The 13,906-nt window shown below is 44.9% G+C and overlaps 1 protein-coding gene across 3 annotated transcripts in view; it reads right to left on the bottom strand.

The window, feature by feature from the left end:
• The window catches only part of IPO9 (importin 9), a 48,629-nt gene that overhangs the window by 32,945 nt on the left and 1,778 nt on the right, over window positions 1–13,906 (bottom strand). For 2 of the 3 annotated variants that reach the window (XM_040985434.1, XM_040985433.1), the window contains exons 2-3: window positions 2,150–2,211; window positions 1,570–1,656 (exon numbers count right to left, since the gene is read on the bottom strand). In XM_040985434.1, coding sequence (XP_040841368.1) covers window positions 1,570–1,656; window positions 2,150–2,211 — 149 coding nt within the window. Of the gene's footprint in view, window positions 1–1,569; window positions 1,657–2,149; window positions 2,212–11,592; window positions 11,662–13,906 lie in introns of those variants that run through there. The other variant, XM_040985435.1, reaches the window with a different exon arrangement.

Here is a 13,906-nt window from a genome sequence, read left to right as displayed (position 1 = left end):
TTAGCTATTGTTTAAAATTAAATAAAATACTTCCTTAGCATCAATTAAAGTGCTCAATAGCCACATGTAGCAAATAGTTATATTGGACACCACAGTTTCAAAACATGTCCATAATCATCAAAAACTCAGATGGCCAAGATTGTATATGACTTTATACCCCCAAATTTCTAGGGGGGTCGGAATGGTTGTATAGCACTGTATTAAGTAGAAATATCACTTAATTCTAAACTCTTTGAAGTTGGTATTTTAACCATAATTTTAGAGATTTAGGAAACTGGAACTTAGAAGTTTAGTATTTCGATGATCTCACAGACTGTGAAAAGCAGACCAGAATCCCAACACAGGCCTGTCTGCCACTCAGGCTCCCTGTCTGCAGCACCCCCAACACCAGGCACCAATTTCCTGCCTTTAGCCTGCTCCATGTTGTCAGAAAATGTTGACAGTCAGATCTTTCTTTTCAAAGAGAAAGGTCTTCCATCAGCTAGTTCATTCCCTAAATGGCTCCAACAGCTAGAATTGAGCTAATCTGAAGTTGGGAACCAGGAGCTTCTTTCAGGTATCCCATGTAGGTGTAGGGATCCCAGGACTTCAGTCATACTTTATGGCTTTCCTAGGTCATAAGTAAGAGTTAAATGGAATTGTAGCAAGCAGCCAGGACTCAAACTGGCACCCCTATGGGATGCCAGTGCTGCAAGCAGAAGTGTATCGCACTGTGTCATAGTTCTGGCCTCAGTCTAATTTATTTTGGGGTTGGAGTGGTGCCTCAAAAGGCTAATCTTCTACCTTGCACCACCAGCATCCCATATGGATACTGACTCCTGTTCCAGCTGGTTTAGTTCCCATCTAGCTTCCTATTTATGACCTGTGAAAGCATCAGAGTATGGCTCAAGCCCTTGGATCCCTGCACCCATGTGGGAGAAGTGAAGGAAGCTCCTGGCTCCTGGCTTAGGATTAACTCAGTTTTGACCATTGTGAATATTTTGGGAGTGAACCAGAAGACGGACTATCTCTCTCCCCTTCTCTCTATAAAGCTGCATTTTAAATTAAAGCCTGGAGCCTCTTCTGGATCTCCCATGCGGATGCAGGGTCCCAAGGCTTTGGGCTGTCCTGGATTACTTGACTACTTTCCCAGACCACAGGCAGCCCATAAGGGATCCTGGCATGTTCAAGGTGAGGACGTCAGCCATCAGGCTACTATTCCGGGCCCTAACCCCGCCCCTCTTTTTAAACTTTATTTTACTTGTTTGAAAGGCAAAGTTACACACACACCTTCTATCTGCAGGTTCACGTCCCAAATGGCTATAACATGGCTGGGCCAGGAGTTTCTTCCAGGTCTCCCACACAGTTGCAGGGACCCAAGAAGTTGGGCCATTCTCCACTGCTTTCCCAGATGCATTTTGTTGGGGGGAGTTGGATCAAAAGTGGAGCTGCTGAGACTCAAACTGGCATTCATATGGGATGCTGGCATTGCAGGTGGCTTTTTACCACTGCACCACAACATTAACCCCAGCCTAATTTCTCAAACCCCTCAGGATCTCACAGGTAGACTCATCAAGGAATTATCCTTACCCGCTCTGTTGTTTCAGGAGGCCGAAATTTCTCTGACTGCGCGCACCAGTGGGTCTCCACATACTGCTTCAAGATGACGGATGCCAGCTGCGAAGAGAACGCATCAAGTAGTACAGCAAGAAAAAGGTTTTTCTGCATATTAAAAACCATACACATGGCATGAGATATTTCAATTAAGCCTAAATCTGACACAAATCACAGGTGATTTATTTTTTTATTTTTTTTTTATTACAAAGTCAGATATACAGAGAGGAGGAGAGACAGAGGGGAACATCTTCCGTCCAACGATTCACTCCCCAAGTGGCCGCAACAGCCGATGCTATGCTATGCTGATCCGAAGCCGTCCTTGACTGCTTTCCCAGGCCACAAGCAGGGAGCTGGAAGGAAGTGGAGCTGCCGGGATTAGAACTGGTGCCCATATGGGATCCCAGTGCATTCAACGTGAGGACTTTAGCCTCTAGGCCACGCCGCCAGGTCCACAGGTGATTTATAAAATGGCATTGCTCTTTCTTCTTCCTGTAAGGGAGTTTCATGACCACAAAAGGGAAATTATTTATATGTTGGGCCAGCCTAGGCTTACCTGACGGATTGCCAGTGCCCCCTGAGGATCCACAGTCAGCTCTGCCAGGTGAACACCAAATTCTGAAAGAAAACATATTCCGGTGAGTCTAAGAAAATCCAGGAAAACCATAGCAATTTCCTGGGCTCTACTTCTGATGCCAACAAGATTTCAGAAAGAAACTAGACCCACTGCTTCTAAAAATGCTGACAACTGCTAAGGCTGATGTCTTCAAATGAGATTGGCCTGTGCAGCAAGGCAGCTTATGACAACTGGTCCTGGCACTGCATCTTCAACTATCCTGCCTTTCAAGATGACAACGCCTTCCCCTCAGACCAGAGACCTCAGCCACCAACTGAGAAATGGGATGACCCAACTCCAAGAAAAACCTAAAAGGACTTTCAGGACAACAGAGCCATGAGATGACTAAGTATAGGAAAACCTGGCTTCACGGGCTCAGGCCCAAAAGACAAATGCTGCCATGAATTACCGGCAGTAGGCAATATAAATCTTAACCTTGGATCTATATAAGCAATAGAAACAGAACCTACTGGGAAACTGAAAACAATTCTTACTTCCAAATTAAAATTTCAATCAAATTTACACCTAAGTAGTCAACTAGCAAGTATTTGTGAAAAGAGGAAGAAAAATCTAAGACCTAGAGTATGTTATAATTTGCACATCTCACAATCCAGGACTATTAGACAATAAAGCAAGAGTTAGTCACAGTGGCTAAGGATCTGACCATGGAATTGAGAACTGACAACATATAAAAATAAAACACATGCCAGATTGCAAATGCAGTGTGGAAAGATAAAAATATCTTAATCTTTTTATCGATTCCATGTGTAAATACTGTGCACACATCACGTGAATGCAAGCACAACGAAAATCAATCTAATTTTTTGCTTTTTAAAATACAGTTGCTGGAAAACTCAGTATTTCATATATCAATCATTTTGCACTTCAGGACAACACTGTGCTGCAGCGTGAATAGTTCACTAGAATATCAACTAGACACCCTAATCCACAGCTTTTCTTGAAGGGGAGAGACGAGCCTCTTGAAACTTCCCATTCAGAGGGAGTTGCCAGAGAGGTTAAGAGCAAACACCTGGGCGGAGCACGCTCAAGCTCACATCGTGAAACGTCTGTCCTGGGACAATTTCGCATCTTTCCTAAACCTCAGCTTCCTGACCCACAATTCAGGCTGGAATACGCTTAGCTCAATACCTGCCACACAACTAAAAACTTTAAGAAAAATGACTCTTATTTGCAAAATCAACACAATTAGTTTCCATTCTTAAAGAACTTTCTTAAGTGTTTATCTGAGGGACAGAGGAAAACACAATGAGATGACTCTTCCGCTTCATCCCCCAAATGTCTGTCCTAGTCTGGAGCTGGGCCAGGTGATGCCAACTCCATTTTGGATTCCCAGACAGATAGCATGAGATTCCTTCAGGAAACTGGCCGAGCCCAGCCTTCACAGCCATTTGAGGGGTGTAACATCAGATGAAAAATCTGTCTCTTCTCTCTCTGCAATTCTGCCTTTCAAATAAATAAGCCAGGCCTGGCGCAGTGGCCAAGCGGATAAAGTCTTCGCCTTGAACGTGCTGGGATCCCACATGTATGTCAGTTCTAATCCCGGCAGCTCCACTTCCCATCCAGCTCCCTGCCTGTGGCCTGGGAAAGCAGTCGAGGACGGCCCAAAGTCTTGGGAGCCTGCACCCACGTGGGAGACCTGGAGGAGGTTTCTGGCTCCTGGCTTCGGATTGGCATAGCACTGGCCACTACGGTCACTTGCGGAATGAATCATTGGACGGAAGATCTTTCTCTCTGTCGCTCATCCTCTCTGTGTATCTGACTTGCAATGAAAATAAATCTTTAAAAACAAAAAAAGCCATTAAGAACAATTCTGGGAGCCCGGTGCTATAGCATAGTGGCTAAAATCCTTGCCTGGCACACACTGGGATCCCATATGGGCGCCAGTTCTAATCCTGGCAGCTCTGCTTCCCATCCAGCTCCCTGCTAGACAACAGTGGCCTGGGAAAACAGTCAAGGATGGCCCAAAGCCTTGGGATCTTGCACTCGTGTGGAAGACCTGGAGCGGACTCTGGTTTCCTGGCTTCTGATTGGCTCAGCACCAACCGTTGTGGCCACTTGGGGAGTGAATCATTAGATGGAAGATCTTCCTTTCTATATATCTGACTTTCTAATAAAAATAAATCTTAAAAAAAATTTATTAATTTATATTAGAAAGCAGAATTTCAGAGAGAAGAAGATGCAGAGAAAGATCTTCCATCCACTGGTTCACTCCCCAAACAACTGCATAAACAGCTGGAACTGAGCCATTTTGAAGCCAGGAGCCAGGAGCTTCTTCAGGTCTCCCACGCCTGGTGCAGGGTCCCAAGGCTTTGGCCTGTCCTCGACTGCTTTCCCAGGCCACAGGAAAGGAACTGGATGGGAAGTGGGGCTGCCGGGATTAGAACCGGCGCCTATATGGGATCCCAACACGTTCAAGGAGAGGACTTTAGTCTCTTGGCTACCATGTTGGGCCCCAAAACTAACAAGTCTTAAAACAAACAAAAAGAATAATTTTGAAATAATTTTTGGACTCAGAAAAGCTGAAGAATAGCAAGGAGAATTCATAGATATTTATTTGGCAAAGTATGCCTCAATTTGGTTTAGACTACAGTTTCCTCATGAGGGCCTGGTGCAGTGGCTTAGCAGCTAAAGTCTTCGCCTTGAATGTGCAAGGATCCCATATGGGCGCTGGTTCTAATCCCGGCAGTTCCAATTCCCATCCAGCTCCCTGCTTGTGGCCTAGGAAAGCAGTGGAGGATGGCCCAAAGCCTTGGGACCCTGCACCTGTGCGGGAGACCTGGAGAAAATTCCTGGCTCCTGGCTTCGGATTGGTGCAACTCTGACCGTTGTGGGCACTTGGGGAGTGAATCAGTGAATGGAAGATTTTCCTCTCTATATGTGACTTTGCAATAAAAATAAATCTTTTTTTTTTTTTTTTTTTTAAATCTTAGGAGGTTTGTTTCAGTGGGGCAGGAAAAGGGAAGGGGAAGGGGAGGAAGGGAGGAGAGCCAAAAAAAAAAAAAAAGCTTCCTCATGATTAGACTGAAAGGGAGAGACAGAGATGTTGACGTGTTAGTTTATTTCCCAAATGGCTGCAACAGGTACCAGCCAGGCTGCAGCCAGGAACCATCTTGGTCTTGCCATAGGTGGCAGAGGTCTAGGCACTTGCCATCCTTGCTGCCCACTGGGTACATCAAATTGGAACAGGTTGGAAGCAGGACAGCTGGACAGAAGGCAGGATGGCAGCACTGCTAGCTGCAGTTTAAAATACTACAACACCAGCCCTGAGGTCAAGCGTTTTTGGCAAGTGTATCAGAAAATGATGGTTGTGTTCTCAGGACAGTCTCGGGGAGTAAACAAAGCTGATATTCGTGTTACTGGTGATGTTAACCCTGATTGCCTGGTCAGGTTAGGCTGAGTGTCTCCAATGATTTTTCATTTCCAATTACTAAAAATCGTAGGAAAAGATTTTTAGACTATGCCATGACGCTGTCTGTCTCCTTTCAAAGTTCTGCTTCTGACTTCCCTCTGTGGATGCTGCCTGAAGTTTCCTATAAAGTTTCCTGTAAAGTAGAATTCCTTCGTTCATGCCAGTGTGGACTCATGAACATGTATTTTATTCTAGTCCAACTAGTCCAGCATGATTTTTTATCTTCTAGTTGAATTGTTTCAGTTTGGCCTTTGGTGCTGAGTACTTCTACCCTGCCTCCACGCTTTCCAAATCCTGGAAAGCAGAGCCAAAGAGTGGGGGAGAGAGCTTTCCACCTGCTGCTTCCCTCCCCAAGCGCCCCGACAGTCAGCTCTGGGCCAGGAAGTCAGGAGCTCCATTCTGGTCTTCAACCATGGTGGCAGGGACCCAAATACGTGGCCGGTCCTGTACTGCCTTCTCAGGCGCATACCAGGAAGGTGGAATAGCTGGGATAGAAGCTCGCCCTCCAGGGAGATGCTGGTGACCGTACTATCAGGTGGGCCCTTTACATTAAAAAAAAAAAAAGACTTATTTGAAAGGCAGGACATCAAAGAAGAAGTGACACATACAGAGCTATTCCATCTGCTGGTTCACTCTCCACACGGCTACAACAAACATGACCTGGCCAGGCTAAAGCCAGCAGCTGGGAACTCCAGACCAGCGCAGATGGGCCAAGGCACCACCCTCTGCTTATTTTCTGATATGAAATCACAGGATGTTATAGGCTTATCTTTTGTTTTCTCTGTCTCAGTCCTGGAATTAATTTCTTCTCCCCAAGGAGACCTGATACCTTTTAGTGGAGAATTCTAATTAGAAAACAAGATGTGGCTACTAGGAATGCTTACTGCTTCCTGGGTATCGCTATCTCTAGCCCCTCTGGGAGATCAGAATTAGCAAATACAGTGCACAGCTGTCCGCCTACCCAACTCTCACACTAACAACTCAGATGTCAACCCAGCACCTCAGGGTTCATGCTACTCCTTCTTGTCCCTTTCCCACAGTGATAAACTTTGCTGCTATTATCCAAAATGCATTCACTTATTGGCTCCATTTTATAATTCCGTAACTATTACCCCATATCCTTGTGAAACAGATGAATGAAAGTATAATTTTTATGTTCTTTTTTTTCTATAGCCTACAGTTTGCAGTCAAACACAATGGTACTTGAAGAAACTTGTGGAGGTTTTTGGTTTAGCAGCTAAAACAGTGAGATGCTTGAATCACCCATGAAGTGTCTGGTTCAAGTTCTGGCTCCACACACAATTCCAGTTTCTTACTAACACGCACTCTGTGGGCCAGCCCACGAGATGGCTCATGTATCCACCCTGCTATCCAGGAATGTGCATGGGGCTCCTACACCTCAGCTTTTGCCTGGCCCTGCCCCAGCGGCTGGGGACATTTGGGCCATGAGCCAGCACATGACAGCTCTCTATCCATCTCTGACTCTCAAATAAAAAAACAGGAATTAGAAGATAAGCTTAAGTTCTTCTGAAATCCATAGTTTTCCAAAATACAAAATTTCCATTGACTATTTGATGACTATATATATGGATTTCAAAATATGTTTTGCACCAAAATACTCTCTTCTCCCTCCTGGCCGCCAAGAACTTGTGAAGCATCCTTGTACTATTTTCTCCATTGACTTAGGTTAGTTCTTTTCTTCCTCACCATCTAGTTAAGCTATGTTGTTCACATGTAATACAGTTAGGTTCATTTACTACTGTACATCATCTTGGGGTTCTCCTTCACATTGCTGATTTTAGTTATTTACTTGGTTATGTGAAACCTAAGTCTAACACCCAAAGCTATGCAAAAGGACTCTTCCAGAAAGCGTCCATCCTTACTTATCCCCATCAATTTGCTTTCACTTTCTTCTTTTCCCACCTGTATGGTTCCTGGTTTATCTTCGTTTCTTTTGCAAAAAATTGAGCCAGACATGTGTACATCTCCTAGTCTCTTATTGCTGACATGAAAAGCAATATCATAAATTTTTTTAGTTTACACACCCTGGAAATGACTCCAAATCAGTTCTTCCTCACAGTAGAATATACTGTTACACAGATGCATGCAACTTCATTCAAACCATACCCCATGCCTAGACAATGGTCCATTTTTTATAAACAATGCTGCGATAAGACCGCGTGTCTGTATTTTCTTACTGTTGAAGTATGTCTTCATGGTAAGTTCCCACAAGTACCACTGCCTCTCACGAGGTTACTGCCTGGATGTGGTGTGAAGCCTGCTCAAATGTGCCCCAGAGGATGACATCAACTTGTACTTTCCCAGCAATGTGTTCCTGTGCAGTACCGCCAGTAGAATATTTGAACTTTTTGTCAACCTGATAGATGAGGAGCGGTATTTCAGTGCTGTTTTATTTTGTATTCCTCTGATCCCAAGTGAGTGTAACTATTTGATCATTTGCATAAATGCCACTGTAATCAATCTTTAGAGGGATGGGGTAAATGGTCTCCCCACCCCCAATCACTTTCCTGTTGGAGTTTTAGTTGTTTTGTTTCTCAATTTTAAGAGTTCTTTATATATTAAAGAGTTTACTCTTTTTTTCTATGACATATGTGTCAGTTCTCTTTTGAATTCTTGTATATGTTTTTTGGACATGCAAATTGTAAGAAAATTCTTAAGCAAATTTATATTTTCTTGCACTGCTTCTGATTTTGAGTCATAGTTAGAAAGCTTTTGCTAATGTCAAAGTTAAAGAGAAATTTATTCATGTTTTTTTCTAGAACTCATATGGTTTCACTTCTTACATTTAGATTCCTAACCCATCTGGAGTTTATTTACATGGTGTGAGATACGGATTTAATTACCAATGGCTATGCAGTTGTCCCAGCATTTTTTTTACTATTAAAAATCTGTGACTCAACAGGCTAATCCTCCACCTTCAAGTGACAGCATCCGATATAGGCGCCAGTTCACGTCCTAGCTACTTTACTTCCCACCCACCTCCCTGCTTGTGGCCTGGGGATAGCAATGGAGGACAGCCCAAAGCCTTGGCACCCTGTATCCTGTGGGTGCCAGCTCAGCTCTGGCCACTGCAGACATTTGGGAAGTGAACCAGCAGATATAAGACCTTTCTCTTTCTGTGAATCTTGCTGTTCCAATAATAATAATAAAAATAATAAGCAGCCCATTTTTACCCCAGTGATATGAGACGCCACCTTAATTTACAGAGGTCTGAATATCCTTTACCAAAAATGCTTTGAGATAAAGTGTTAACTTGTCTAGTTCACCTGTAATGTTGGGATGCACTATCCAATGACAGGGTATATCTTTCCATTTGTCCATATTTAAGTGTTTTAGCAGTTTAGAAAGTTTCTTCCAATATATTCTTGTACAGATCCTGTTAGTTTATTCCAAAATGCTTCAACTTTTTATTGCCATTATAAATGGCTTTATTTTTAAAATCAAAAAACAAAAAAGCTCTTGACTGTTGTATTTTATGTCTGGCCATTTAGTTGAATTCTCACATTCTTTCTATTCTTTCTCTTCAGGATTTGTTTATTTGGGGCATCCCATATAGGTTCTGGGTTGAGTCCCAGTTGCTCCACTTCCTATCTAGCTCTGTTTCTGCGCCTGGGATAGCACTGGAATGTGGCTCTGGGTCTCTGTGCCCACATGGGAGTTCTACGTAGAGTTCTTGGCTCCTGGCTTCAGCATGGTGCAGCCCTGGCCATTGCAGCCATCTGGGGAGTGAACCAACATATTGAAGAGTGATAAATAAGGGCAAATAAATCTTCATGCGCATTAGCAGAAAGCTGGATTGGAAATGGAGTATCTGGGGCTTGAACTAACATACATACAAGATGCTGGCATTGATGGCTTAACCATCTATGTCACAACAGTGGCCTTGGGATTCTTAGGTTCTTTTTTTTGTTTGTTTATTTATTGTTTACTCCAAGTCAGATATACAGAGAGGAAGATCTTCCGTCTGATGATTTCACTCCCCAAGCAGCTGCAATGGCTGGAGCTGAGCTAATCCGAGGCCAGGAGCCTCTTCCGGTTCTCCCATGTGGGTGCAGGGTCCCAAAGCTTTGGCCTATCCTCTACTACTTTCCCAGGCCATAAGCAGGAAGCTAGAAGGCTAGTGGAACAGTTGGGATATGAACTGGTGCCCATATGGGATCCTGATGCGTGCAAAGTGAGGGCTTTATCTAGTAGGCTACTGCTCCGGGCTCAAGACAGACTTTCTTTAAAATCTTACTTCCTTCACATTGTAACACATCTGAGAGTTCAAGGAACATAAACTGCTCGTAACACTTAATGGAGGGCCTGGCATGGTGGCCTAGCAGCTAAAGTCCTCGCCTTGAACACCTTGGGATCCCATATGGGGACTGGTTCTAATCCCGGCAGCTCCGCTTCCCATCCAACTCCCTGCTTGTGGCCTGGGAAAGCAATCGAGGACGACCCAAAGCCTTAGGACCCTGCACCTACGTGGGAGACCTGGAGGAAGATCCAGGCTCCTGGCTTTGGATTGGCACAGCATGGGCCATGGCGGTCACTTGCAGACAGAAGATCTTCCTCTCTGTCTCTCCTCTTCTCTGTCTATCTGACTTTACAATAAGTATAAATAAATCTTTAAAAATAAAAAAACACTTAATGGAGAAAAATATTTGAAGAATATTACCACTATTAACTAAAGACATACTTTGAAACAAAACAAATATATTCTCATCTTGATAAACTTCCAGCTTCAGAAATAGGAACCAGATGAGCAACTCTGGGTTAGAACCTCAAAACAGTTCACAGAAGTAACTCTTTTATATTAAGTGATGAGAGAAAATACAATTTATTTTTTTAAAGTTTTATTTATTTGCTTGGAAAGCAGAGTTAGAATAAGTGGTGGAGGCAGAGATGGGGGAGTGGGAGGAGGGAAAGATCTTCCACCTACGTGCTGGTTCACTCCCCAGCCTCTGCCAGCAGCCAGCGGGGTCTGGGGGAATCGGAAGCCAGCTGGGTCTGCCCTGGGGCAGCAGGGATCCAAGCACCCGAGACAGCCCTGCTGCCCCAGAGTGCATACAGCAGGAGCTGAACTGGACCTGGAGGCAGGACTGCCGTGCAGGCAGCCTGATAGGAAGTGTGGGCCTCTTCTTAACTGATGTGCCAAATGCTCACCCCTAAGTTACTATCTAAATTCCCTTTTTACACCACTTACTGATTAGAAAGTCACTGTAAAAGAGAATCACATTCATAAAATTCCATTTCACCTAAGAGTTATACAGAGAACTACTGTTTCCAAGGGGTGACAGTGAAAAGAATATTTAGAAAACCAAAATGCTCAAAGTTCTTTACCTTGTTTTAAATCTGTCCAACACAGATGTTCCTATCTACTGCTGATTTTTGTTCAGTGAAAAGCCTATTTAGAGATTCCCACTTAACAGAGACTACCCAGTATTTTTTGAAGAACACAACTAAGAATGCTTGTCTTTTGAAGTTGACCCACAGGGGGACACTCGTAAGAGGCTTGCTGTAAGGTGGCATACGAAACACCTGATAGGAAATTTAATCTAACTCCCTTTTCCAAGGAAAAGCAGGGATGCATACTTCATGTTACTCTGGGTTCTCATTCCTGCCTTACGCTGACTTGGAGTGGTGTCCCCTAACCTCCTTTTAAGAAACCCTTTGCTCTTTCTCAGCATTGGTCTCAGTCTTTTGCATCTCTCCTCTTGCCCGACTTGGCATAGGTATTACCTAAATATAGAACAACGGATGGCACTGAGGGCACGGGCCACTGCTCTCAACGGCCTGGGAGACAGCTGGCAGGAAGAACTGTGAGCAGGTTTATGGGGAGAAGCACCAAGTTTTGAGTAGAGCTCAGGAGAAGCCTCCTCTTGCTCATGGGGGTTGGTAAGCCCCGCCAACACCACAGACAAAAGGAACAGAAAACTCCACCACTGGCCTTTTTCCGAGCACGGCCGCCTTCCGCTCGGCTCAGTGCCTGCCACATGCCCAGGAGTGCGTCTGGATTCTTGAGGGGCGCCCTTCGCAGGTGGACAGTGCTTACGCTAGGCTGCAAGAGAGCCAGAAAAGTGCCCATGAGAACCAGAAAGCCAGCGGGGCCACCTCCTAGCCATGTCAGGTGGGGAACTCAGCCCAGGCATCTGGGCAACACCTGAAGGCCAGGAGGGGCGAGGGAAGAGAACTGCCCCCTCCCCAGCTCGACAGACTGGTGGCAGGAGGGGAACGAGGTCTGTGACACATTCGCTAGAAACAAGACACAAAAGACTAAGCCAGAGACGGGGGGAAATGTCTTCATTTCTAACAGACCCAGAGTCTAAGTTTAATTACATAAGAAAATCCGTGCTATCCTGGTTAGGAAAATCCAAGCAATTCGTCTCATCACATGTGTTGGGCCGTCTTTAGGGGGCTTCATTGTAAGATACAAAACCTGACATTCTCAAGCATCACAACTGTACCACAAGTAGAACAAGAAGAGCTGACGAGGTGCAGTGTTTCACACCTGGACAGAGAGCTCTTGGCAATTCACAACCTCCCAGTCTTAATTTCTATGCCTGTAAAATGCTCGACATGATCCCCACTGCCTTTTAATAAAATGGAATTAGAAGAATGCTTTAACAAAGCAAAAAGCCTTTCATTTTTACCCTATTTAAGTGGAGCTAAATTCCTGAAAAACCTGCTGATCAAAATCAAAATCTCAACTCTCCAAGCAAAAATGAAAGGGTAACAGTTACCTGTAGGATACCGCACAGCACAGGAGCCTCCGGAACATTCCAGCAATGTTCCTCTCCATGCAGGACACCAGTGAATGCATGTCTCAACAACATAGGGACCGGCCCCATCTCTTGCTCTAATTAACCCAGATAAAGAGGCGGTACTTAGAGCTGCTGGCCTGATTTCTCTTTGATACAAACTATGGAAAGTGGCAAACCCAGGGGTTCTCAAGAGTCATTCAAGGACTCCAGGCTGAGGAAGCAGCCTCCAGGCAGGTGGGTCTGTCATCTACACACACTTCATTGGTTTACTATAGGCTCCCATTCTGGGAAACATGATAATTATAGGCTAGTTACTTCTCAGAAGGTAACAGCTTGTAGACTAAATGCCCAGGACATACCTTAGGCTCTAGCAACTCTACTTCCCAAAATAGCGGCGTCTCAAAATCCCACCTACGGCCGAGCCCGTCCAACTCTCATCTGTCCTTCTAACGGAGTGTTGATAAAGGACCTGTCCCCATTCCCCACAAATCAAAGATTCTTGTACTTAGTCCTCAAGCCCAGGGTTATTGTGTGGCAGACAGGAAAGGCGGAAAAACTGTTCTTAAGGAACAGATGGGACCAACCTTGTATGGGAGGCAATAACAAATGGGTCACAAAGATATTGTCATTATTTGAGAAGACGGAGGAACCCCTGTAACAACAACAAAAAGAGCAAGAGATCACCAGGACACAAATAACCACACCCACCCACAAGAAAGTCCTTGCTAACTTCAAAGAGTTCCACCTGGGACAAAACAGGTGTAAAGAAGCAACTAGAAGGAGAGTTGTTCATCTGCCCACCGGACTGTCTTCTTCTTTTTAAATTGGAAAGTCAGATAAACAGAGAGGAGGAGACAGAGAGATCTTCCGTCAGATGGTTCACTCCCCAAGCGGCCGCAGACTGGAGCTGAGCCAATCTGAAGCCAGGAGCCTCCTGTGCAGGAGCGCAAGGCTTTGGGCTGTTGGACTGCCTTCCCAGGCCACAAGCAGGGAGATGGATGGGAAGCAGGGCTGCCGGGATTAGAACTGGCGCCCATATGGGATCCCAGTGCATGCAAGGCGAGGATTTTAACCACTACGCTATAGCGCCGGGTCCCCACCTGTTTTTCTGATAGCAGGGGTCATGTCCTACCAATCTCATTAGGCTTATATTCACTTAAAACAGAGTTATGACGGGTGGAGAAGCTTTTACTCCACATTCAGAAGACAACCCAGATGGAAGCAGAATCCACCATGGAGGCAGTGTGGCTCCAATGGCCAAGTTGATAAGTAGAGGACTCTAGCCCTGTGTGTAAAAAACAAATTACCACCCCTACCTAGAAAGCAGAGTGTCACTCAGTAACATTTCAGACAAATTTAAAGACACAGTCTCTCCAGGGCCTGAAGCAAGGCACTCAACTCCAGGGATCTAGGGATCTGACCCAACCCTGCAGCCACATCTGAAACCTTCACTATCAGGCCATGACTACCAGGACTTGGCATCTAAGTCCTTCCCGACCC

The sequence above is a fragment of the Ochotona curzoniae genome, unplaced genomic scaffold (genome assembly GCF_017591425.1).
Source record: "Ochotona curzoniae isolate NIBS_2020 unplaced genomic scaffold, NIBS_Ocur_1.0 contig_430, whole genome shotgun sequence".
In the NCBI taxonomy this organism is placed as follows: Eukaryota; Metazoa; Chordata; class Mammalia; order Lagomorpha; family Ochotonidae; genus Ochotona; species Ochotona curzoniae.
The sequence above is the reverse complement of the archived record's forward strand: the minus strand, read 5'-3'. Positions and strand labels throughout refer to the sequence as shown.